Source organism: Elephantulus edwardii, unplaced genomic scaffold (genome assembly GCF_000299155.1).
Source record: "Elephantulus edwardii isolate Elephantulus edwardi_28Jun2011 unplaced genomic scaffold, EleEdw1.0 scaffold00019, whole genome shotgun sequence".
Classification (NCBI taxonomy): domain Eukaryota; kingdom Metazoa; phylum Chordata; class Mammalia; order Macroscelidea; family Macroscelididae; genus Elephantulus; species Elephantulus edwardii.
In genome coordinates, this window is record NW_006399769.1 from 15,407,748 (window position 1) to 15,434,810 (window position 27,063).

Here is a 27,063-nt window from a genome sequence, read left to right on the forward strand (position 1 = left end):
GTACGTATGTCCCTGGCTGTGGTGGTCATGCCTAAACACTTGGTATCCCTTGATGTGGCTCTTGGGCTTGGTGCCCTCTCAGATTGAGGAAGGAGACAGAGCTTCTGTCTTGTGGATCTAGAATAGGATCTTGAGGAATAAATCAGGATTTATTTTTCTCCAGTGCTCTCAAATGACAGTATTCTCAGTAGACAAATGTTTTAGCCATGTTTAGCCAAATTTAACCATGTTTCCTCTTTATTTCCTTTTATAAAGCCTAAAAAAAGCAAAGCATTATTTTCATTTTCTTTAAGATTTTATGGTATCTGCACCTATCTTTACATATAGTAGGAGTTTTTCAGTATTAAACAAAAAACATGCATAGGTCTCAAGACTACGAACTAGTGCTGCTCCATAGTCTCTCACACACTCTCTGATATTAGAAAGCCCAACATTTTCACGAAGTTCCTTTTTAAAAGAGTGGAATGCCATATGAATTCTGTTAAAGATGGGATCTGGGAATAAATCTGCATTTTAAATTTCCCCCCTACATATTTTCAAATATTAATATTTCTCAGGAAAGAAATACTAATATTCCTCTAGAGAAAAAAAATGTCTCAAAAACATTGTTTGATACATGAAAACCATTATTTCCTTTCTCCTAAGACAATATACAGTGCTGTTTATGATCGTATTTTGGGTCTCAGAATCCTTTACAGTGTTAACCATTGTTAAGGACACCAGAGAGCTTCTATTTATATGGATTGTAAGTGTCAGAATTTATTATATTGGAAACTTAACTGAGAAATTTTAAAATACTGCTTTATTTATTTAAAAACAATAATATACTGATTAAAATACCATAAATAGCATGTTTTTTTGAGTCCACTAGCAAATTTTTTTACTTCTAAAATAGAACATTTTTCATATAAAGTACCTTATTCTTTTAAGAAGTGGCTTTATTTTATTTGCACGTTCTCAGTTATACTCACGAGAAAGTGGATGTAAGTAAGGTAAATGCCCTGGTATTATTAAAATAGTTTTGGCCTTGCCATCTCTACCCAGCAGGGCTGTCATGGACCCTCAGAGTTCTTAGACTACACTTTGCGAATTCCTAATTCACAAAATGCTGCTTAATCAATAATATCCACTCAATTCATTGTTGTCAAGACGAAACTGATTCATATCTGACCCTCCAGCTTGTTTTCAGAGATTGTAAATTGCACAAAGGACATTGCCCACCCTTCTCCCTCTGAGTCACTGGTAGATTTGAACAACAAAGAGGCCTTTGAATTACCAGTACAGCTCTGTAGACTGTGCCTGAGTTAATATAGAAAATGCCGTTTGAGCACTAACTGTTCTAATTCTTCTAAGCAATTTGCCTGCATTAGTTTGTTGTATCTTCACACAAACACTTGGGTATAAATATTGTTGTAATCCCTGTTTTACGGATATGAAACCAAACCATAGAGATCTACAGATTAATTTTCCATAGCTTACACTGATATAAAGGCAGGATTCCATTTCCAGCAGTCTTTGCTTCAGAGCCTGCCATTTGACTATACTACCTTCCTTTACAAATAAAGATTTGAGTTTGGAGCCTCAGTTTTTCTATCAAAACAGGACCTGTTCAATAAAGAGATATTTTCCTATGTCATTTATCATTTTGTCATTCAGAATTCAAGTTATTAAGTCAACTTTGGTAGATAAAATCTTAATTATTTGTTGCAGATAAGCATACCTTTTATTTTTTCTGTTTTATATTTGATAGAATCAGGTTAGTTTTTCCTAAGGTATACTGGAAGGAAATTATTATGCTACCTATAACTTTTGAGGCTAGTACATTTTCTTTTTCTGGATCACTTCCACCATCATTTCTTAGTAACTCTCTTTTTCTCCATCTCATTAGTGTTAAGAAAGCTATTTAAGTTTTTGTTTGAAAATATAAGAAAGAAATTACAACACATGAACTTGCAGTGAAAAATGAGGGAACTATAGGAATACCATGCGTTCTTTCTTACATTCCTGAAAAATCAAAATTTTTTTATACATTGTTCCTAATGGTAAAATCCTCGCACCTGGTCTGATACAGGCTTAGTCTCCCAAAAGTGTAAATGTGTTTGCCAGTACACCACTGGAGAACAAATACTTTGAGGTAAGTGAGTGTCGTCTGTGAAATCAAAGTGCTACTACATTCATGTATTCACATCACATGCATGCATGCTTTGCAGAGAGGTCCAGTTGTTGAGCTTCATTTTGTAGGATTGCCTGAGAGCATGAATTTCTTTCTTTTTCTTTTTTTTTTTTTAAAGTGTGTCACCTTCCTTAGTTTAAGAAATAGAAAACATATTTTCACATGTCAGGTAAAATGTTTTGGGTGAAATTTGGATCCTAGAACCCCCTGGCTATGACCTTATAATTATTGTTTTGTCAATTCTCTTGTGGCATTTCATAGTGGGTTGTCTTTTGTTTAAATCAATAAACATTAGGGTTTATTTTGTTCATTTAAAATACATACTAGCTATAGAAAATGCAGATAGCTCATTAAATAGAATGTCGTAGTTCAAACTTCAGAGATTAATTATTTCAAATGTATGCGTAAGGTTAAAGGAATGAAAATGAATACTTGATGTTCTTTTGCTTATCTATTTAATTTTTTATTATTGTTGTTTTCCTTGCTCTTAAAAGGAGTCTCCTGAAGTCTGTTGAAGAAGAATTACATCAGCGGTAATTTTAATGTTAAATTATTCTTAAAATACTTGGTCACAGATGAATAATGTCAGTAGCTCTCTCCTGTCATATACTTTAACTTGTTGCATTGTTAATGTTTTACAAATTCTGAGCTGTACTACAAAGATGTAGAAGGAAGTGAAATATATCTTAAAATAGGCATTTCTTCATTTTGTAAAATTTCTTGGGCTGTTTGGATAAAGTCTGTTTAATAATACCTTTTTTCCCCCCAAGAGGACATGTGGCACATTTAGAAGATGATGAAGGGGATGACGATGAGTCTAAACAGTAAGTTCTGGAGTTTATTTTCACTTCTGTTTCTAGTAAAGGCAAATGCTGTTATTTTAGCTGTGAAATTATATCGGAATTTGTTTGCATAATATAATAATACTGTATATTCTGCCACTGTTTCTTTAGTCTGTTGTTATATGCCATCGAGTCAGAATTAATCCATAGCTGACCCTGCAGCAGGTTTTCTCAAGCAATTAATTGCATGGAAAGAGATCTTTCATCTTTCTCTCAAGGAGCAGATGGTGGATTTGAGCCACATGCCTTCAGGATTGTAGCGCAGCTTCTTACCATTAAGCCACCAGGGCTCCCTTTTCCTTAGATAATAAAGAACTGTGGGTGGGAAAAGAACCTACTAATAAATGAATTATATAAGGATTAACAAAGACAGCAAATTTTCCTTGTAATTCAGTGTTGTAAATTAGTAATTGGTAGTGTTGCTGGGACTACAAAGTGGCTTATTATATGGTTGATTACGTTTTCTTTAATCACATTTGAATATAAATGTTTCTGTTTAACGAACGCGTTCTTTTCAATTATGCATGCATTAGTACTTTTTTAATTTTTTTTTTTTTAGCATGTGACCAGCATTTGCAGACATAGGTTTTTCTTTCCACCACATTGTGTATTTTTACCTCTCTGGGCTTTGATTTCCTCATTTGGAATCTTTGTATTTAATCACCTTTTAATTTATTCTACTTCTAAAAACTAATTGTAAATTATATTGCATCTTGGCTTCAGTGACAAAATGGTAGCTAGGTCATTATTTTGGATGAGCTTCATAAAAAATTTATATTAAAAAAATTAATCTTATGCTGTGATGTGGGGTTTTTTGGCTTGTTTGAGATTTTTTTTAATGTGATACATTGTATACAATGTTATTTTTTAAGGTTTTTTCCATAAACAAATTGTTTATTACCTTTCAAAGACATAAACAAGAATTAAGTGATTATCTTTCTTAGTTGTAATTAATAGGTTAATATTTAAAACCAAGAAAGTATACCTTCCCATTATAATTCAGAGATCTCTCTTCAGTTTACCAGATTTGAAATATTTCAGAAAATATTTTGGAAAACTTTGAAATTTTATAGAAAAAATAATGCATTCAGCTTTTGTTTTGAAATAATATAGTTTAATAATTAATGTTTAAAATAAAGAGTCCTAATTCTAAACTTTTGTGTTTTTAGTTCAACCATGAAAGCAAAAGTTCCACCTCCTTTGCCACCAAAGGTAGATAATGGGGGGGAGGGCGCGAGATATATATATATTTGGATTCTAGATATCTGTGTTTGGGTGGGTGTGATTGAGCCACTTGAATTTTTATTAATAGTTATTCACTAACTTCTTTTCAAAAAAACATTATAATGTTACCATCGTAAATGCTGTGATTATTTTTCTTTAATTACTTAGTTTGTCATTCTAAAAGATTCTACAGATTTGTGCACTGTAAGTGATTATTTCAATAGTATTATTTAACTTAGATTTTAAAACATGAACATGTTTTAAAATACTTTTTTCTCAAAATAGGTATGGGAATATTTTTATCAACACAGAAGTTTAAATTTCAGATGATGGTACTTTTTAAATGAAAGTACAAAATGAGATAATAGTTTCTAATTTTTTTTAAAAAGTCCTTCTCATGATAGTTTTATCATGATTAGTTAATTTAGATGATAATATGCAGTTATTGAGATACTAGAAACAAGAGCAAGGGCCACGTGCAGGCAGCCATATCTGACCTTTACAAGTTCAGCAGAGGGGCACTCTTCTGTCAACAGCATCAACAGCACAAAACTAATTTTCATGAGGTCAGACATGTTCCCCCATGCTTTCTCTTGTACCTCTTTTTACACATCTTAATACCAATCTTACTGCTTTACTGAGTCCAAAATCCAGTGCAGTAGGTCACAGACCACACAGAACAATATTGTAGAATTCAGAAGGTTAGAATCAAGGTTAATAGCAGAATTCAGTCAGGACGTCTTCAGAAGTGTGCTCACACACACTTCAGCCTTGAGCCTCCTGGCTTTAGGACAGTGTTAGGAAGTTCTCAGTCCTGTCGACTATATGACTCATGCCTCCCTAGTCTTTCAGCAACCTTGGGCAAAAGGCTCCATCGCATAGCGGTCCCAGGATCTGTGCCACCTCATGTTAGGCCTCTTGATTCTCTGCTGTGGCTACTGCTCCTGTCAGCCCTAGTCTCACTGGCACTAGAGTCTCTAGTTTGCTTTGTCTTGTTGCTCTTTTCTGGTCGTGAGGTTCCTTCAGTTCTGCTACTGGATCCACTCAATATAGTGGAGACACTGGCCAGTCGCTTTGTGGATTGGTGAGATTAGCCAGTCCTGTTTTGGATAGGCTTACACACCCTATTTGCATATTCCCACCCATCCTCATTAGCAAAGTAAGTTAATGTATTATGAAGTTGTTTTCACCAATAAACCCCAGCACCATGTGCCAGTTTTGTTAGATGCTATCAAGTCCAGGACAACTCATGTTCATAGCAACCCTATCAACAACAGACCTCAAACCTGTCTTATCCCGGAACAGTCTCTGATACACTTAAGCTCATTGCTGCAGTCACTGCATCAGTCCATCTTGTGGAGGGTCTGCCTCTCCTTCACTGTTCCTCCACTTTCCAAGCATGATGTTCCTAACCAAGAAATAGCTTCTCCTAGCAACATAGGATAAAATTTTAAGGGGTACTTTCCCCTACTCCTAATTTAAAGATTAAGCATTACTATCGAGTCATCTAAAAAAGACAGTGTAGAGGAAATAAATATTCACTTATGCAGGTTTTTCTTCCAGGGCTTTGAAATAGTAATTCTATTTTAATAACAAGTCATTTTTAAATAAAAAGTAATGATTCTAAACATTGTTTTTAGTTCAATCTGAAAAAAATTCAACTCTGAATTTCAGGGTGAATTGTTTCATTTGAATGTTTAAAAATTGTTTTAAGCTGGAAGATATCAGAAAGACTATAATAATTTTTCTAACTCAGTAAATATGAGTGGGAGTGATTGTTAAAATGTGCACACATGCACGCACATACATGCTTACACAAAGTGGTAGAGACTTTGGGTGGGAGGGAGCACAGAAGCAAATGAGAAACAAATAATTTGCGTTTGCGTTTTTTAGGATGTGTGTGAAATAGTTGAATATTAAGATAAATCTAATTTAGATATTTGCATAGCTTTGAAACTTGTCGGCTGAAAACAGTTTGAAAGCTTTTCCTATTTTTATTCAAGATAAAAAATTATGTTTAATCATTGTTCTTTTTGTATTGTTTCAGCCTAAGTCTATCTTCATACCACAAGAAACTCATTCTACTGAGGATGATAACCAAGGAACAATCAAAAGGTGTCCCATGTCAGAGAGCCCAGGCAAACCGTCCCAGGTTCCACCAAGACCACCACCACCCAGATTACCCTCACAGAAGCCTTTTGTTTTAGGTAATCTGGGGATGGAAAGGAATGTAAAAGGAGAAATTTATGAGATTTTTTTGACATTCCCTTGAGAAGAGAAGAAAGTCAGTGGCTTAGAGATTTTTCTGCTCTTTGCCTGTTTGAGGTTTATGACCAGATTACCGTTGACCCAGTCTGTGATATTTTGCCCATTGTTCCTTATTTTATGTCTAGTTTCCTTTTCTGAAGCCTTCGTTAATCACAGATAGAAAAAAAATAGCAGTTTAACTCTGAATAAGCAAAGAAAATAAGTTTTGCTTTTTATATTCTGTTTTGTTTATAGAAATTAAGGTTGCGTTTTTGAGGTTTTTGTCACCTATTTAATACTAGAAATTGCTACTTTACTACTTTAATACTGTAAGGATTCTTCTATAATACCTTAAAAAAAAAAGTATTTTTTTGAACAGCATAAATGTCCTCTTTCCTGAAAATAATTGTAAATTCAATATTTAGTTTTTATTTCTGTACCTTAAACATGTATTTAGAAACAATGTTTCTAACATTGTTAGCATTTAAATTTACTTATGATGCAAAAAAAAAAAAGGAAAAATAAAGTAACTTCATTTTAAAACGTCTTTCTTATTATACTCTGACTTAAAAGTACAGATTGAAAACAGTGGAGTTAGAACTAACTCATAGCTGACCCTCTGGTAGACTTTGGAAGTCATCAGTTTTAAGAGGATTGCCCGCCTTTCTCTCACAGAGCTGCTGGTGGGTTCAAACTGCCAGAGGGGCCTGGCCTTTGGGTTAACGGTGCCCTTCCCTCTATGTCAAAACCTGTAGAGCACAGTCCTAAATACTCCGATTGGACAATCCCAACTGAAGAGTGAAAATGTCTTAGAGTTTAAGTTCTTATTTCTATTTTTTTTCTTGGTAACTTACTTCATTTTATAAACTTAGTAAATGTCTTAAATTATCTTTATTACTAATTTTCTTAATTAAAAGCAGTCCTTTAAAAAATGTGTTTAAACCTGTGTTATTGAAGGAAATGGAGTAAGTTCATTCCAGTTGAATGGTGAACGAGATGGCTCATTACATCAGCATCAGAATGAACACAGAGGCACAAACTCTTCAAGGAAAGAAAAGAAAGACACACCAGTAGGTATTTACATTCTAACACGCCACTCCTTTTTTGCTACCTTTTGCACTATTTTTCACTTTTAGTAAAACTATAGCAATTGTATATTTTATAATTAATATACTGATACTTAAATCTTGAGGGGATATGTACTTAATCATGGTAAATTTGGATAATGACTTCCTATGGTTCCAATTTTTTGGATCAGTTTATTTTATAGTGACTCAGTATACAATATATATACTCCAGTGTTCTTGTCACTGTTCATAAAATCACTTCTTAATCTCATTGATTTGAACTTTCCTCTCTAGTCTTGAGAAGTTATGGAAAGAAAGACCTGGCAGATAAGGAAGCAGCAGTTTCATTTTGAAGACAGACTTCTGACTATCAATTACAATGTGATATGTTTCCTGGTACTCAGGAACCACATTAGAAAAAAGTTAACAAGAAGGGGGGGTGAAGGGACCTAATTTCTCAACTGAGAAATGTTAAGAGGGAAGAAAAACCAGTAATATTTTCCAGTGGATATAAGATGAAGTATAATCAGTCCCGTTATGAATAAATTATAATTATGAAAATATTAATATTATTTGATCAGAGAGCTACAAGATTAATAGTTTTAAAATTTGTCAAAAATTACCTTTAATGACAAAACATCTAGTATAGAACTTAAAAAATAGCAAATGCTTTTAAAAATCCTTAGTATAACTTTTAGAGACATTTATACACTTACTATGCTTATGTGCATATAGTGCTCATTTGATAATTACATTTGTTAGGCACATTGTGTGTGAGACTTTAGGACTATATTTGTTTAATTTTTGAAACTTCACTGTGTAACGACAGTGTTTTACTAGTTTAATATTGGCAGCCTTGCTAATCTGTTAACACAGATATAAAACAGAATGACTTTGAACACAGTTTAATAACTTTTGAAAGGCATATGCGTTTTTTAATGCATGCTTTTTTAAAAAAAATTTACTGTTTCATCACCTTATTTCACTAGTTAGAGAACTAGTTGATTAAAATATAGCCTCAATTCTGAAATAATATACCCTTGGCTGTTCTAGAAGAGAAACCATACCCAAAATATATTGAAGATTACAGTTTATACAACGTCTTAAAATTATTTTCAGCCAGTGTTGTTTGTTTATAGCGTTCAAAGCTCCCTAAAATAGACTTAAGGGTGTGTGTACATAAAAATTTTTAGTATGTTGGAACAAAACTTAACATAGTTCAGTGGATTTTTATTTCTATTCTTTTTATATTCTGACCAATGATTAATATATCTGAATCAAAGTATAAAACCTCTGTTGTCAACACATTATAAATAAGGTCTAAAGACCAAGAAGAAATATTTGCAGTATAAGTAACAGATGAAATGTTCAGATCTACTATATGTAAAGAACTCAAAGAGATGGCAGAGGGAATTAATTAATGGCACAAAGACTACTCACAGAAGGCCAAGTATAGATTGCTGTTACACACTGTATTGATTCTCAACTTCCCTAGCAGTCAGAGACATGGAAATTATTGAGAAGCACAAGCAAACATTTTTTTATTAATCAGTTTGATAATATGAGACTGTTGGAAATCTCCTGCATTGCTTATGGGTATGATATGAGTAATCTGAAAAGTAGCTTGGTAGTGAGTGTTCACTAAAATATAAAAACCACAGATCCGCGCGCTGCCTTTGAGCCTCCACCGCACCTGCCCATGGCACCGGAGTTTAAGCTGCCGTGCAAGAGCATGAGTTCGCGCATAACTGGGGCCCCAGGCTGCTGCAGGCGGCCCTTTTAACCTTGAGCAACACGGCGGTGGACCAGGCCTTTGCCAGGGTTCACCTCTTGGGTCTCAATTCTTAGGATGATCCCTTTGAGAACTGATAGTAGGCTCCTCGACTAATTGCGTGTCCTGTGTGTGCTGCAACTTAAACCAGTCCTCGGCTGTCATCCAGTAAGCTTTAGGTGTTATTGCAAAAAAAAAAAACCAAAACACAAAACCCACAGATCCTACTTTCCACTAGTTTCATTTCTTACAGTTGTTGTTAAGTGCCATCAAGTCATAGACAGCCCATAGCGACTCTCTGAACAAGAGACCTGAACACTTGTATAACTTTTACTGTTTCTCCAAGTTCGTAGGGTTTCTAGAGGCAAGCTATTTCAGAAGTGGATGCTACTCCAGCTTCCAAGCTTGTTTTAATTGGGGAGCTCCACCAAACACTGTGTACCATGGGTAACCATTATCACATTTGACACATCAGGATCACAGTGTTTAGCACCACAGCAACCACGAGTTAACTTCTGTACAGCAAATGGACAGACCAGTGCTATACCCCTTAGAAGAATGTTTGACAAAAAAAAATTAAAGCCAGGCCTATGGGCTGCAGACTAAAATCGCTCACCTTTGGCTTGAAAGCATGACTTTCTGTCCAGTAGGCCAGCTGAGCTCTGTGTTGTTAAGTGCCGTCGAGACATAGGTGACTCTTGTTATTATTGTTATGTGCCGTCGAGTTGCTTGCGACTCTTAGCAATCCTTTGTACAACAGTCCTAAACCCCGCTCTATCCTGTGCCAAATGCACTGCCTTCAACACACCCATCCTGATTACCCCAGTCACTTAATCAATCTACCTCATAGAGGGTCTTCCCCCTCCTGCACTGTCCCTCCACCTTCCCAAGCATGATGTCCCTCTCCAAGGACCAGTCCCTCCTTACAACATGTCCAGAGTACGTCAGATGAAGCCCCAGAATCATTGACTCCAAGGAACAGCCTGGTTCAACCCTCTCCAGGATGAATCTCTTTGTTTTCTTAGCAGTCCATGGTACACTAAATACTCTTCTCCAGCACCACAGCTCAAAGACATCAATTCTCCTTCTATCCTTCCTAGTCATAGTCCCAACTCTCTGATGCATAGCAAGTGATTGCAAAGACCATGGCCTGTATCAGATGTACCTTAGTCTCCAGAGTGACACCATTGCTCTTCAGTACTTTGGAGCGGTGATAGCGAACAGTAATTGACTATTTACATATAAATTAATAGTTTAAGGAACTACCAGGGTGACACTCAGAGATGGCTTGCACTGAGCAATATTTAATCAATTATAAAAAAGGATTAAAAGAAAAAAACATATTAAGAGCAATGGAATAATTTTTAGCAGACACTATTTCAGTCTTAGCCTTACCACTTAGTAGGGACAAGATCTGGAATGGGTTATTTAATTTATGATCTAGACTAAGCCATGCCACTAGAAGTTGGGGAAATGTAATCTGAGAAATGAAATGGTATTGCGCTTCCCACATGACTCAGCTCCATCAGTCCAGATATGCTTGTTCTTTGTGCAGATTCAAAGTAAAATTTGATATCTGCCAAATGACTGAGTGTTTAATCCTGCTGGAATAAATTAGTTTGAGGGTCTCCTCATTCTAAAACAAATGTTCTGCTGGCAGTTAAAAGAGAAAGTACTCTACAACTGGCCTGCTTACAACAGTGACCTTTCATAAAAAGTCAAGCAGCCTGTCTTAAAATCCTTTCATTCTGACCAGCATCATTAGCATTTTTAATAAACAGGGTTGGTTTTTAGGTAGTTACATAGTTCCTCATTGGTGAGTCACAGCTGAAGCCTTGACTGGTTGAAACATTTAAAGCAGTTGATTTTTTTTTGGTACTTTTAGATGAGAGGGAAAAGAAAGAGAAAAAAAAACACAACAAAAAAACCCAGACAAATACGAGCACATATTCAGTATAAACCTAAAAATCCATTTACTTATATGCAAAAGAAGTAGATAAAACATGGGGGTGACCAAGTCTCACATCTGCTCGTTTCATAAAGGGAATCTGCCACCATCATCACCCACCAGACTAAACAAATAGCTACATGGTCAGACATGCCACTCCACATGTGCCTGCTCCTGTTTCTGCCAAGTATTGGGTCCAGTGTTCATTACAACTTGACTCACAGACTTGACTCGCACTTGTGGGGTTTATTAGTGAAATAATTCAGGCAGTGGTGGAGACAAAGAATATCACATAATGCAAGTCCAGATTTACAAGGCACAATTCCTCAGTTCAGCTTCTCGGTTAACAAGTAAAAGTTTGAGCAGCACAGATCCACCTCTGGTCTCAGTCATCCAGCAGACTTGATCTCAGAGCAGTTAAAAGTCAACTTTTCCTTCAATCATCCAACAAACAAACTGTGCCTCCATCTCCAGGGTTTCTCTCATTATACCTTGTCACAGTCTCTTCACTCTCTCTCCAACACCCTTTTTCACAATGTGGAAAGTATTGTCTTCTCTTGGTCCCGTAGCAGTTGATGATTTGCAAGGCAATATATCCACAGTTAAAGTAGCTGGAGACCATACCCCCAACAAAGGGTAATGCACTGGATAGAAAAGGCAATTTTCAAGGTTTCTTATACCACTGTATGTGTACAAAAAGGCATATGCAAGAGTGTTCATATGAAATATATTATTGCTGCTGTTAAAATGAATGGACGAGATCAAAATTTACTGTGTACAAGTTAATGTTGAGGTAAAAAAACTACTTGCTAGACAGTGATAACTATTTCTGTTGGATAATATACACAAAGTCCTCTTTTTTATCAAGAAATGCTTTTAAATGTATACAAAGACATCTTGAAGAAAACAGGAATAGATCCATGCATGTAATGACCTACACACCAGCTTTCTTTGGTGCCAGGTCTGGGCGCAAGTGGACCGTGAAGTGGTTTTGTTTTATAAGAGAGTGTTTTAAATATATAAGTTTGAAACAGTGTTGGTATACAAAACTGCAGCAGGAAAAAAAGTGTAATCCTATGTTCTTTTTTTGTAGAAACCTATTAGTAATGGTCTTCCCCCGACGCCTAAAGTTCATGTAAGTAGATAATAAGTAGGTCAACTTTTCAAGCATAATACAGTGGAAAAATAATGGCTTGGATGTGTACTTTTGGATAGAATTCTTTATCTTGTTTCAGAGTACCTGTTTTTGAAAAATTTGAGGTTGCTAATTTCATATTAATTGATTACATCTGATATTTTCAAAATCAAGTCATAATAAATTGTATATTTAATATGTGTTGATTAAAAAAATTACCTTATTTGCATCTATTTTCAAAATGTGCAAAAAGGTTGCAGTTGTAAGAGGAAGTGTAAAATAGACTGTTTTCAGAGGCCACAGAGTCAATTCCTACTCAGAGCAAACAGATGTGCTACAGAACAAAATCTGCCTGATTCCACACTGGACTCAGTAATCATTAATGTTTGAACCAATTATTGCAGCCACTGTCAAGCCATCTCATTGAGAGTCTCTCTCTCTTTTTCACTGATCTTCTGATTTACCAAGTGTTGTGCTCTTCAGGGACTGGTCCCTCTAGCTAACATGTTTAGGAATGTGACATCTCACCGTCTGTGCTTCTAAGGAGCATTCAGTCTCTATTTTCCCAAGACAGATTTGTTCATTCTTCTGGCAGTCACCGTATATTCCATATTCTTCACCAACATCATAATTCAAAAGAATCACTACTACTTCAGTTTTTCTTTTCCTTGTTCATCTTCCAGCTTTTGCGTGCCTATAAGGCATTTGAAAATATGGTACACTTTGTTTAGTACTTCATATAAAGTACTCCAACTTCTTTGTGTCTATAATATACTGAAACCAAAGTTGGGTTTTTTCCTAGCTTATTCAAACAAAATTTTAGAAGTAGGAGAACTCTGAAGGAGCATCTTGGCCAAACCCTTAAGTTTACCCATGGAGAAACATAGACCCAAAAGTCCTGTTCATCAAAATTCTGAACTTTACCCACCTGTAGCTCAACTTTGATCTATAACTTGAAACTAACTTTGACCCATAGCTTTACTTCCTTATGACCTGTGTACAACAGAACAAAATGCCGCCCTGTCTTGTCCAATCATATTCATGATCATTGATATGCTTGAGTCAGTTATTGTGACCTTTGTGTATTTTGAGTTCCTTCCAGCCTGTGGAACTATAGTGATCTCCCTTGGCGTTTTGAGTCCACCTCCAATTCCATGTAAGAAAGATGGGCGGTCTCTTTCAGTGTAGTTTGCAGCCTCCAAAAATAAACTGTAGGCTCAGTTGGCAGTTCTGCTTCTATGGCACCACTAAGCTGGACATTGTTCTAGTTGTGATTCATCAGATTTTCATTGGTAACTTTAAGAAGTAGATCACCAGACCTTACTACTTAGTGTGGAACTCTTCCAAAAGATATTCAGCCTCATAGGAACAGACATGGCACCACCATATTATGACTTGACAAACTGGTGGTGGAGAACAATCACTTGGATATCCTTTTATCAGTATTGTAGTCTCCTTCTTTTGTTAACTGTGCTCGCTTTGTTCCGAATGTGACCATGAAGTGTGTTTGGTAGAGGTGTCGAGTAAGAGGGAAGGGCCCCACTCAGGGGAGGTGTCTCCACTAATCTGAGGACTGACTCAGCCAGATGTGGCACCGACTCAGCCAGATGTGACACCGTGGCAGGCTCCTGGAAGAACACTGAAAGCTCCCAGCTCTCAATGCAGAAAGGCACCCATGTGGGCTGAAGTGGAGGAGGAAAGGGAGGGTGGAGTAGGGCAAGTAGGGAAGGAGGGGTTGGCAAACACTCCCAGCACACTGATGAAGTGACGGAGGATAGAAAATAATTCCTCCGGAGTGAAATTGCCCCATTGCACAGGAAGGCAGTGAATGAGATTGGATCTTTCCCTGCTGTTGTGGGTACCATTGGCGCTGCCATCTTTAGCTCCCTCACCACCTAGAAAGCTATTCCACTGGCTGTTTATGGTTCTGTGTTTAGCACATCTCCGTACTTGATGTTTTTATTCAATTTCTTCCTTCACTCAATGTTTGAAGTACTTCCTTGTCTTTTCATTTTAAGTTGGGGATTAATATCATTCGTATCTTTGTTTTCGAATGTCTTTAGAACAGAGGTTCTGAACTGCCATCCCTCTACTGTGTCGTCTATGATTAGCTAAAGAACGTTGTTGGATATAGTACTGGTAGATAAGTCACTCAGAAAATTAAAAAAGGCTGCAAGTAGCCATTATTCATTGGAACTTGGAATGTGTGAAGTTAACTCTCTGAAAATTGGAAGTTGGCACAAATTAAATGGAACTCATACAGATCGATATCCTAGGCATTAGTGAGCTGAGATGGACTGATACTGGCCGAATATAATCAGGCAGTTATTTATTATGCTGGGAATGACAGGTTGAAAATAATGTTATGTGCATGTACTTATAAAAAGTAGTACATTTCAGTATCTCTCCTGAAGTACAATGCTGTGAATGATAAGATACATTCTACCTACATAAAAGGAGGCCTTTTAATATATCTATTACTCAAACATCAATCACAAAAGCCAAAGATGAAGAAATTGAGGGTTTCTACCAACATTTGTGGGAACTCTGATGGCTTAGTGATAAAGAATTGTGCTGCCAGTGCAAAGGTACATGGTTTGAATCCACCAGCTGCTCTGCAGGAGAAAGATGGGCAGTCTCCTCCAGTGTGATTTTTACTGCCTCTGAAAACCTGCTGGAGGTTCAGCTATGAGTCAGTTCTGACTCAATGGTATGTGACAACAACAACCAACTTTTGTAGTCTAAAATGGAATAAACTGCACTCAAGATGTGTGCCCTGAAAAGGCGGAGAAATAGTGGGCATAGATCAATAGTGATTAATTTTATAAAACACAATCTGTGGGAATGAGTAGGGAATGTGTGAAACATAATTAACATGAATGAAACACAATGTATACAAATTTTGTATACAAATAATGTTGTTGTTATGTGCCGTCGAGTTGCCTGCGACTCATAGCGACCCTATGTACAACAGCCCTAAACTCTGCTCTGTCCTGTGCCAATTGCATTGTCTCTGACACACCCATCCTGATTACCCCAGTCACTGAATCAATCCACCTCATAGAGGGCCTTCCTCTCCTGCGCTGTCCCTCCACCCTCCCAAGCATGATGTCCCTCTCCAAGGACCGGTCTCTCCTCACAACATGTCCAGAGTATGTTAGACGGAGTCTCAGAATCCTTGCCTCCAAGGAGCCACCCAGTTTACAAACTAATAGAAAATAAATTTTAAACAATAAGAATAATGACTGGAATGCCAGTTTGTGAACCTACTAATAATTGGAAGAGGCAAAGTTGGTAACAGAAATGAGACTGGAGATTGAATGACACAGTTTTGTACAATGAACAAATGTATTCATTACAAATACATTTTCAAAAGATGTGTTTCATTAGGGAAATCTCCAAGGTGCTAAGAACAGTGATGATAGTTTAAAAGAATTAAGTGAGTTTAATCCAAGCCATAGTATTTTCAGTTGCTTCCTATGCATATTAAAGTCGGGAAGTGAATAGAATGGCAGAAGAATCAGTGCTTTTGAATTGTGGTATTGGAGTACTGGATATCCCATGGACTGCCCAAAAATCAGACATACCTGTCTTGGAGCAAGGTCAACTAGGGTACTCCTTAGATACAAAGATAGTGAAACTTCATCTCACATATTTTAAGCTTGTTTTCAGAAGGGTCCAGTCCTTGGAAAAAGACATGTTGCTGCAGGGCACAAAAAGTAAAAAAGATACTCGGCAAGATAGATTGACACAGTGACTGTAACAGTGGGCTCATGCGTATCAGAAATGGTGAGGAGACATGGGATAGGGCAAGGTACTGATCTGTTGCTCATGGGGTCACTGTGAGTAAAAGGCCGACTCAATGGACCCTAGAAACAACAGGAAGCTTTCTTAGGAATAGAATGATACTGTGTCCATGTATTTGCATGTATTATCATTAGAAATCCAAACTTTATAATAGTAATTTAAAACATTTCTAGAATTTTTTCCCATTTTTAACCTCTCAACACAAGCTTTTTGCCTTTTTTCCTTGTAACTTTTTAATTATTAATTAATTTCTCTTAATTTGGATTTAAAGATCCAAATAATTGTGCATTTCTAAAAAAGAAGAACTACAATTAACGGAGTTGTATACGGTAGAGATATATCTTCCTATCTGTCTACAAGTTAAAATGATTAGCTCCAGGGTGCATTTGGACAGGGAAGTACTGATGCACTGTCAAGTTTGCTTTCTCTTTGTTATCTCAGTGTGATACCTAGTGTTCCTGAATAAAACATTTCTGCTATAAACTGATACCCAGTGTTATTTTGATTTAGCACAAGAGGGCAAATAAGCATTCTCTGACCAATTATGTTTGCAATACTACCTCATCAAGTTATCATTAAAAGTGATTGGATTGAATGAATGAAAAGTCTTACTTGAAGCTTAACTGGATTTTAAAACTTAACAGTTTGCTATTTTAAGACATATTAAATGTTCAGATGACTACTGTTATAGTTCATTTTATTTAGTGTTTAAACTAATTGAGTTTATAAATAAACTTGAAAGACTATTTTAATAATTATTCCAGATAGAGTAGTCAGATTGCAAAATTGAGGAAAAAATAGGCCTATGTATTGAGATTCTGGTATTTATTCAGGTTTCAGGTCAGCCGTACCATTTTCATGTTGCAGAATCAAATTTATTGGTTAATGCTGTTTCTGGGATTATGAAAATGAACAATTTTCACCTTTGTAGAAATCACAGTTGATAACACAATTTCCTTACCCAAGGAAATAATGCTTTTTGATGTTAATGAATGTTAGTGATACTCCCATAAAATTTTTTCTGGAGAATTGTTGACTGTTACTGCTTCACTTAGATGATGAATTAATAAAAGTAGAATATGACGGGCTTGGGGTTTTTCCTTTTTTTAGCTGACAGTCATTGTTGTGCCTGAAGCCTTTGTAGTACCGGCCATGTAGACTGACCATGATGAGACATTTATGTCTGTGAGTTTGAAGATTATCAGAATTTTAATTTACTAGCAATAATCTCTTAAATTAAATTTGAAATTAGCTACAGTTTATATTAAAGACTATTATTGTCTGTCACTGATTGATGTGTGGTGTTCTTTGCTTTTCCAGATGGGTGCATGCTTTTCAAAGGTTTTTAATGGGTGTCCCTTGAAAATTCACTGTGCAACATCCTGGATAAATCCAGATACAAGAGGTAATACAGTCTGTATTTACTCTTTTATCTATTTTTTTCCCTTGAAATTATTGTTTTATTCATAGTCTATGTGTCTGTTTAGAAAAATAAATGTTTTTTTAAAAGTAAATAAGTTTTTCTTTGCTGTTGTCATTGTATCTGATGACACATAGTAACAAGATTTCATTGTACATTTGCCGTATCTTTATCACAAAATCATAAACCTTAGTGTTTACCACAGTGATTTCCTCCAGAAGTGCAGTTGTGGTTGAGGTAGTTGTTATGTATCGGACTTAGCTCATCGCTGTCCCTCCAGCAGGTGTTCAGAGGCTCTAAATCACATGGGAAAGATTGTCCATCTTTCTCTCACAGTGCAGCTAGTGGATTCAAACCATTTGCCTTTGGGTTGGCAGCATTGCTCTACCCCTAAGCCATCATATCTCTTTACAGATACCAAGATCTGTATTTATATATTTGTGTGCATGTATATATAAATATACACACATATGTATATATTTATATTGTTGTGTATTGTTGAGTCAGAACTGACCAATAGCTGACCCTCCAGTGGATTTTCAGAGGCAATTAATCACATAGGAGGAGATTGTCCATCCTTTTCGCGTGGATTCGAACCACATGCCTTCAGGATTGCCATGCACCTTCTTCCCATTTCATATTAAATATTTAAATTGAAACTAAAAAAATTTCATACTAAATCTTTAAAAAATCCAGTTAGGTAACTTTTATGCCACAGGTAGAGAGACTGACATTCAGAGATATTTCTGCTTTTACAGCCAGTTGATGATAGAATTGTGGTTTGAACCTCTTCTGTCTGACTGTTATGTGCTAAGCTGCCAGGAAAAAATACTAAATACCTGCCAATTAAAAACCCTTTGCTAGTGTAAATAGTTCTACACATACTTGTGTTTAGTGTGGAAAAGTTACTGACTTATTTTGTTATTCTAAAAATAGATCTGACAAGTTCTGACGAGGCTCTCAGTGATACCCTTTCAGTGATGCTGAATACCCTAACAAGTATTCAAATTCTAATTCATCTAAGCAGCAGTCAGATCATGCTTTTTGGTGATAGTGCATATCATAGCCCATCTATCAGAAGTATTTTGAATGTGTTCCCTGTACGTGCTTTACATTCTGCATGTCAGGTGAACTTATTACAAGATTTTTAGGAAAGCCCCTAGATTCTCTGTAAGTCTTTAGTGTATTTGAGGAAGAAAAAGGCCTATCTTGCCACTGATCACAACCTACTTACACACAATATTCTTCACTGCTTACAGTTAAAATTTACATAAAACTCATTGAAATTTGCCATTAGTTTATAAAAAGGTCTAACCTTCTTTACATGAAAATGAAAACTATTTCTTGCCAATTAGCACATATTTATAAAAGTTTAGGCTATGTAAGTTAAGTCCTTTTTAAAATTACTTAATTTAACAAAACCAGTTAGTAGATGATTTTTGTTATTTCAGATCAATACTTGATATTTGGTGCCGAGGAGGGGATTTATACCTTAAATCTTAATGAACTTCATGAAACATCAATGGAACAGGTAATGTTATTTTCTGTTTTCTATTTATGTACTCTTACTGTATAAGTAGCCAATAGAGGAAAAATGGTTGAATTCCGTGACTGGCTGACTCATACATATAGTAGGTATTGAACACTGACAGCTTCCCAGGACTAGTCCTTGACTTTGAAAAAGCTCGTGATCTAATCAGAAAAGCAGACATTTAAATCAGTAAATCCAGATTGTTATAACTCTGTTCGATAATAGATAAGTTAGATTTAACATTAGAAATAATTGTAAGATGTAGGGCACAGAGGTAGGAATCACTGGCACTTACGGAAAACCTGGAAGTATGGGCATTTTGGATGAACCGTAAATGACAATGAGTGAAAGACCATCAGACAGACTAGAAAAGGATCCATAAGAAGGCATGGAGTTATGAAACAGCATATGGCAGGTGTGAAGAGCAGTGCATGAAGTTTGTCTAGGATATAGAATGAGTTCACAACAAACAATAGATGGAGCTATAGGGATAAGCAGATACCAAACCCCAGATCTTTATGTGGCTCTCTCATTATCAGATTTATCTCTTAGAAATACCTGTTTGCAGTGTGGTGGGAGCTGACACTGCCAGGTTTGGTCAGAGGATAAAGGAGCAGTAAGTGGGAGGTGGAGGAGACAAGATGTACGGATTCATAAACCTCCATGAGACACAGGTGTGTGCAGACATTTTTCATAGTCACAGTGCAAGACACATTTTTTGCCTCAGTGACCAGAGACTAGAAATATTAAATACGCTATAAAAAATTAGGTGGATTGACACAGTGACTTCCGCAATAGGCTCTTGAGTGTCAGGAAGTGTGAGGATGGCGCAGGATAAAATAGGGTCTAGATCTTTTGTTCATAGGGTCACTATGCGTCGTACTCAATGCGATAGAACCTAGCAACAACATAAGAAATTAGTAATTATAGTAATTCGTTCATAGGATGGTTGTGAATCGTCTACAACCTGATGGCACTTAACAACAATAGCTAAATAGGCTTACTGTGTTCTAAGTACTATTTTTAAATGTTATACATACATATATAATCTTTACAACAACCCTCAGAAATAGATGCCATTGTTGTTATTCTCCTTTTATAGAGGACTAAACTGAGGCACAGAAAGGGGTTTTTTTAATTTGCTGGAGATCCCACAGCTAGTAAGTGACTGACCCAGGCAAGCTGGCTTCAGAGTCCATGTCCTCAGTCACTTTATCACATGAGCCCTTCTAACTATTAGTAATCCTGCTTCTAGAACAGTTAATAAGCTAGCATTGGCCCAATTGAATCTCAGTCCCACTAGATAGAAAGTAAGACATGGAAGGAGAAGGAGAAGCCAGTTTGAAGGATACAGTCACATATATGTCACTTAGTGTTTTGGGTACCCTTGAGATGAGAAATTAATTTTCCATTATCAATATTAATTTAAAAAATACCTTAATGAATTCATATCTTCCTAACTAAACATTTTCTTTCTCATCACAACTTTTAAAATCACAGGTTTTAGGTATCACCTGGATTTTATGTATTAATGACACAGATTTTCCTTTTGCCCTGGAAGTGATAAGCAATGAAATGTATGAAAAGTAGTACATAAGACTAAATGAAAGAGAAGGGAACAATCTTGTTTAATAATGATAATAATACAAAAGTGAAAATCTTTTTCTTGGATCTGAAACATCCAGGAAATTACTGGTAATTATGTTAACTCTGGAGCATTCACGGCCACTGAAGTGTGTCTTCATTTGTTAAGAGTCCCTCAGAGATACCACACAACACATGAGCACTTTTCTCCCGTTAAGATTTAGAGTCTCGAAATATGTTTACGGCATTGAAGTCTATGGGGGAGAGAATAGTCTGAAAGTATTATATTTTAGGGCATTATTTTTTTATCATAGGAGTATGCAATGAGGGTTGCAGAGTGGATTATATTTGGGGGTGGGGATTGGGGAGGTGCAGGGGGGAATCGTGTACCAATGAGGGAGTTTTTCTTTTGCTTTTCAAGGAGAGGAGCAAACGGGGCGGGGGGGGGGGGGGGGTTTGTGCGGGGAGAAGGGTGCAACAATGAATGAATGGAATTCCAAAATCTCTGTAGATGTTCATTGAAATGAAAAATAAACAACCTAAATTTAAAAAAAAAATATTAATGGAATGAACAGAAACCATGGAGGGACTTTTTGGTTTTTTTTACATTAGGGTGTTTTTTGGGGTTGTTTTTTTTTTTTTTTTACAAAATTCTAATACATTGTTTTTCACACCAGATTTTTCCAATTCCCCTCACGTCCTCCCTCACCCATCAAAGTGTACAACTTCATGACAAATGAAGTTTTGGGGGTTTTTTTGGAATCACTGTTGACTCTCAAAGCTACTCAAAATTTTCTTTATAGTGAAACAATCTAATAAAATAAAATACCAAATTGTATGCCAAAAAAAAAAAAAAAAGATTTAGAGTCTCAGCAGTCAGTTCAACAGCGGGGAGTTCTTGCTCTGTTAACTGAAAGCTCGGGGGTTTGAATCAACTTGTTGCTTCACAGGAGACAACATGAGTGGTTGCCTCCTGTTGAGTTACAGCTTTGGAAGGTCAGTGCAAGATCTGGAGTGGAGTCACTGATGGCAGTGGTGGTGTCTTGTTGTTGTTGAGGTCTATTAAGTGTAAGGAATAAGGTGAACTTCATGCATACTGGAATGTACATTGACTAATTCATAGGACAATTAAGCCAGAGGTCGTTGTTGGCTCCACTCAGATCCAGTCTATCCTATCTCTCTACGTTAGGTGCCTTAACATTTTTTTGTTTTGTTTTTTGGTATTTTTTATTATTTATTTTAATAGACATTTACAGAGGTTTTGTATTTCCATTCATTCATTGCCGCACTTTTCTCCCTGCCCACCCCTCCCCACTAGCACGCTCCCCGCTCCGAAGAGAAAAAGAAAAAAAAATATTCCTTCATTAGTACACAATTCCCACATCCCTTCCCCCCACCTCCCACCCCGAGTACACTTCTCTAAGCAACCTTAATTCTAGATTCCTGTGCTAACCATAATACTCAATCATATATCACTTCTAATCTGTTCTTTCCCTCATCTGTTTCAATACAGTATACATAATTTATCCAGTTTTTTTCTGTCATACCCCAACCCTGATGTCAGACCCATTCTACAACAGTAGGTGCCTTAACATTTGAAGTTATCCTATTACAGTGATATTTCCTGAGCTCACATTACCCTTAATAATGAAACATTTCTGTCTTTGAAGAATAGAAAATGAGTATCTGTGAAGTCCTGAATCCTTCAGTCTTACTGTGAAACTGATTTTTAGGTTGACCTTCTCACTGCCCCAGGGCAGACTTTCTCATACTTGAGAGCGTGATTCGCTGGGTATGAGAAGATGCCAGAAGATAAAAAAAAGACACAAAATTTCTGGTTTGAAATTTGTATCTGCTTTCATTATTTAAAGCTAACTTTTCTTAAAAGAGCTCTGGTGGCATAATGTGTTACATGGAAAAGTCAGTAGCTTGAATCCACCAAACCACTCTTCATGATAAAGACAGGCAGCCTCTCCTCCCAGAAAGGTTTATAACCTTGAGTACCTGAGGAAGGGATCACTTTGGAATCAGTGTGACAGCAGCGGGCTTTGCACGTTTATTTAGTGTTTATGCCACACACTGTCCTAAGTATAGAGGTACTGGTGTTTTCATTTATAGGTGAGAACATGGAGACACAGATTAATTACAGAAAGTCACATAGAATCAATGGAAAAGCAGATAGCTGAATCTAGGCAGTCAAATTGCAGAATCTCCCCTTCTTTTCTTGACTGTTCTTTTCTTTCATTAAGTTTATTATTTTGCCTACAGTCTTAGTAAAGGAGGAGACATTGGAAATCTAAAAAACATACTTTTGATAAATTTGGTTAAAAATTAAACCCAATACTTTAATAAAACTTTGCATGAATACCTTTTTATTTCCCCTATATTGATAACATGAAAGAGATTTGTCTTCCCCAATACTATATATATATGTTGTTATGTGCCATTGAGTCGCTTCCGACTCATAGCGACCCTATGTACAAGAGCTCTAAATGCTGTTCTATCCTGTGCCAACCTAGCCATCTCAAACACACTTATTCCCACCGCTCCACTCACAGAATCAATCCATCTCATCAAAGGTTTTCCTCTCCTTCGCCGCCCCTCCACTCTGCCAAACATGATGTCCATCTCCAAGGACCAGTCCCTCTTTGCAACATGCCCAAAATATGTCAGACGAAACTTCAGAATCCTTGACTCCAGGGGCCACTCTGGCTTCACCTTCTCCAGGACAAACCTGTTTGTTCTCCTAGCAGTCCATGGTATATTCAACACTCTTCTCCAGCACCACAGCTCAAAGGCATCAATCCTCTATCAACCCTATTCACTGTCCAACTCTCTGATGCATAGCACATAATTGCAAAGACTATAGCCCGGATCAGGTGCACCTTAGTCTAATAACAAACACACTTAGAGATATATGTCATCATAATAGACCACAGACTTGATACTAGAGAAATACATTTTCAATATGTTTATATAAAAACTAAACTGAGTTCAGCACTGAAATAAAGAACAACCCATTTCTTGATACTGTACTGCTGTGTGATCTAGCCCCTGTTTCTGCTGAGTTTTATCAAGTTGGTGAATTTCTTATTTTGTTTTGGGTTTTTAATGCAAAAACAAAGTAGGAACCGTGTGTTTATCTTTTCTGTCTCCAGCACATTTGCAGACATATTTTCCAAATTAAAAATGGTGCCACATGGTCCTTGTTTCAAGAAAGGGCCTGTTTTCAATTAGTACATTTTCCAAATCAATGAAAAAATAAAGAATTATTTCAATTGTTTATTTAAATTGTATTAAAATTAATATGGTTCTCCTATTAGCAGAACTTAATTTGTCTTCTTGAATTATGCAGGGTCACCGTTGTGCTTTAATAATGGCCTCAGAGGCCTTGATAAGTTGCGTTATTCACCTCTATGTGCTCTTTATTGCCGACAACTCATCTCAGGCTATTTTGGAATCACCTAGTAGGAATTACCAGAGCAAATCCTGCCACCACGCTTGTTAAAATCAGGGTGCTTACAGGTGGATACTGTGTTTCTCAAACTTGAATATGCGTCATCATCATCACTTAGGAGGTTAGCTAAAACACAGATTCAAAGAAATCAAACCTCATTAAGTCAGAATCACCTCAGCAGGGTTTTGAAGTGAGAACCCTCCAGTAGGATTTTGGAAACTATAAATTACACGGGAGAGATTGCCCATCTGTCTCTCACAGAGTGGCTGGTGAGAGAAACACAACCTTTGGGTTAGCAGCCCAACTCCCTACAGCTTATGCTACCAGAGTCCCAAAGGTAGAATTTGTACTTCGGTAGATCTGGGATGGAGCCTGAAAATGTCCGTCCATAGTAACTGCCCACGTGGTCCTGACAGTTCTGGTGCAAGGACTCCTAGAGAACCGGTAATCATAATGAAGTGACTGCATGACAGCAATTGGTTTTTTCTTCAATGTATGTGGACTGTGTTCCATGAAATTCTCTTTTCTTTAAATATCAACCATTTCCACACTTCTGAAGGTGTCTCACAGTTAGTTCTTAAACACTAGACTTCAATAATGATTCCAAATGCGTACATACTTTATGATAGAAACATTTTCATTGTGTTTTCACTTGACCTTTTCATCTATATCTAATATTTCTTCACCCAGTGTTGTACTACATCATGAACCTACTTTTGTATTTTTCAGACTTTAGAATTGATACATGGCCTGGATGAAGGCATTTCTCAGGAATATATAAGAGAATCCTATAGTTAAGCCTAAATGTGACTTTTGAAACTCACAACCCAAATAAAGATTGAAACATTGTCTGAAAGGGGAGTTTTCCATGTATTGTTTAGGATTGTATGTTACTAAAAAACTGATCATAATCATTTAGGACAATGAAATGACACTGCCAGTCAGGAGTTTTTTTCCCTCTCATAATAAAGATTTATTATGTGTATGTATCTTGTTTAAATGCTATATAATATTCATTTATAAGTGTGAACTATTTTTAACACAGTTTCTTGTTAATATATATATATATTATATTTTTTTATGTGTCTTTTGTAACTTCATGCATTTTTCTTTTTTATTAGCTATTCCCCAGAAGGTGTACTTGGTTATATGTGATGAACAATTGCTTACTATCAATATCTGGTAAGTCTTTTAGTTTTGTTGTTTGGTACCATCAAGTCAGAACCAAGTCATCACTGCCCCTCCAGAGGTTAGTAGAGGCAGTAAATCACATGGAAGGAGATTACCTATCTTTCTCCCATGAAGTGAAGTGGATTCGAACCACATGCTTTTCATTTGTTTTTAGCACATCTTCTTGACACTGAACCTCCAGTACCTTTTCATTGTACCTGTTTAAATCATTTGCTTTTGTGTCGTATTTCTTTTTCTCTCCAGGCAAAGCCTCTCAGCTCTATTCCCATAATTTACCAGGCCTTTTTGATTATGCAAGACAAATGCAAAAATTACCTGTTGCTATTCCAGCACATAAACTCCCTGACAGAATACTGCCCAGGTACTAATACTTTTCATTTATACTTGCATCCTTAGATACAGATAATTCATTCTAACCAGTATTTATCCTAAAAAAAACAGTGGGGTGGAGGAGGAACAGCTCAGTTTGGTTTAGTAGAAATAATATATAATGAAAAAAGGAAAAGAAATAATGTATTTACTTACCACATTCTTGTTCTCTGTTGTTGTTGTTGTTTTACTTTATCCTTTCCATTTATATCAAACATGAATTTTTTGCTTTCTGTGTATGACTGAAACAATTTTCAAGTAATTTTCTGGTAATTTACATTGTATATAGTGCTTTCTTTTTAATTGTTTAAAATTATTTTTTTTCTCAAGTTTAGTTTCTAAATTTAAAAAATTAGAATTTCATTGAATGAAACTTTCACATGAGAAATCCATTACTTGAGGAAAAAATTAAAGAAAGGAGGGGAAAATGAAAACCTTAAGAACAAACAAAGAAGGAAAAATAAGGAACTTACAGGGTGTAGAATGCACGTGTGGTTGGTACTCTCATCACTACTGTGGAGTGGAGTCGAGTCGGTGCCTGGTCTGAGACACCATTTCTGCCAGTCTAGCAGAAGGGCACCTGATTGGTCCTCTCATCACTGCTGTGGAGGGTGGAGGCAGAATGTCTGGTCTGGTACAGCAGGTGGGCACATGATTGGTCCTCTCATCATTGCTGTGGAGGGTGGAGTCTGGGTGTCTAGTCTGGTACAGCAGGAGGGCATGTGATTGATCCTCTCATCACTGCTGTGGAGGGTAGAGATGGGGTGTCTGGTCTGGGACAGTGTTTCAACTGATCTAACGGGAGGGCACATAATTGATCCTCATTACTGCTGTGGAGGGTGGAGTTGGGGTGCCTGGTCTGGGACAGTTTCTGCTGATCTAACAGAAGGTTGAGGTTGAGGTGCCCAGTTAGGGCAGAGTTTCTGCTTATCTGAGAAGAAGCTGAGGTCACCAGTGAAAGCTCAAGATATGGTACTAGACCACAATTAACAGGACCTCTGTTGGCCTCAGAGACATCAAGAGATGGCGCACTCAGCCTGGAAGGAGTTTGGCCAGGGGTAGTATCCTGCCAGGCAGGAGTACAGACAGGACATGCAGGCACAAATGACTCTTTCTGCCTTCTTGAGGAGGTAGAGGGCACCCATGAAGCACAGGAGGTGTCATGCACTTAGAGCCTGATACACAGGTGCCAGACTAGGTGGTGGGTAGTAGTTGAGATGGAGCATGCACCTGACAGTAGACCTACAAGGATGCCTGATTTGCCTGTGTGAGAAGGGTGAACTAGAGCACTGAGTGT

General features: G+C 36.7%; 1 protein-coding gene across 2 annotated transcripts in view; it reads left to right on the forward strand.

Moving 5' to 3' along the window:
* The window catches only part of MAP4K3 (mitogen-activated protein kinase kinase kinase kinase 3), a 257,922-nt gene that overhangs the window by 208,049 nt on the left and 22,810 nt on the right, over positions 1 to 27,063 (forward strand). For both annotated transcript variants that reach the window (XM_006882333.1, XM_006882334.1), the window contains 10 exons: positions 2,668 to 2,706; positions 2,944 to 2,997; positions 4,185 to 4,227; positions 6,287 to 6,446; positions 7,444 to 7,556; positions 12,366 to 12,407; positions 17,535 to 17,619; positions 19,086 to 19,165; positions 25,328 to 25,388; positions 25,641 to 25,758. In XM_006882333.1, coding sequence (XP_006882395.1) covers positions 2,668 to 2,706; positions 2,944 to 2,997; positions 4,185 to 4,227; positions 6,287 to 6,446; positions 7,444 to 7,556; positions 12,366 to 12,407; positions 17,535 to 17,619; positions 19,086 to 19,165; positions 25,328 to 25,388; positions 25,641 to 25,758 — 795 coding nt within the window. The remainder of the gene's footprint in view (positions 1 to 2,667; positions 2,707 to 2,943; positions 2,998 to 4,184; positions 4,228 to 6,286; positions 6,447 to 7,443; positions 7,557 to 12,365; positions 12,408 to 17,534; positions 17,620 to 19,085; positions 19,166 to 25,327; positions 25,389 to 25,640; positions 25,759 to 27,063) is intronic.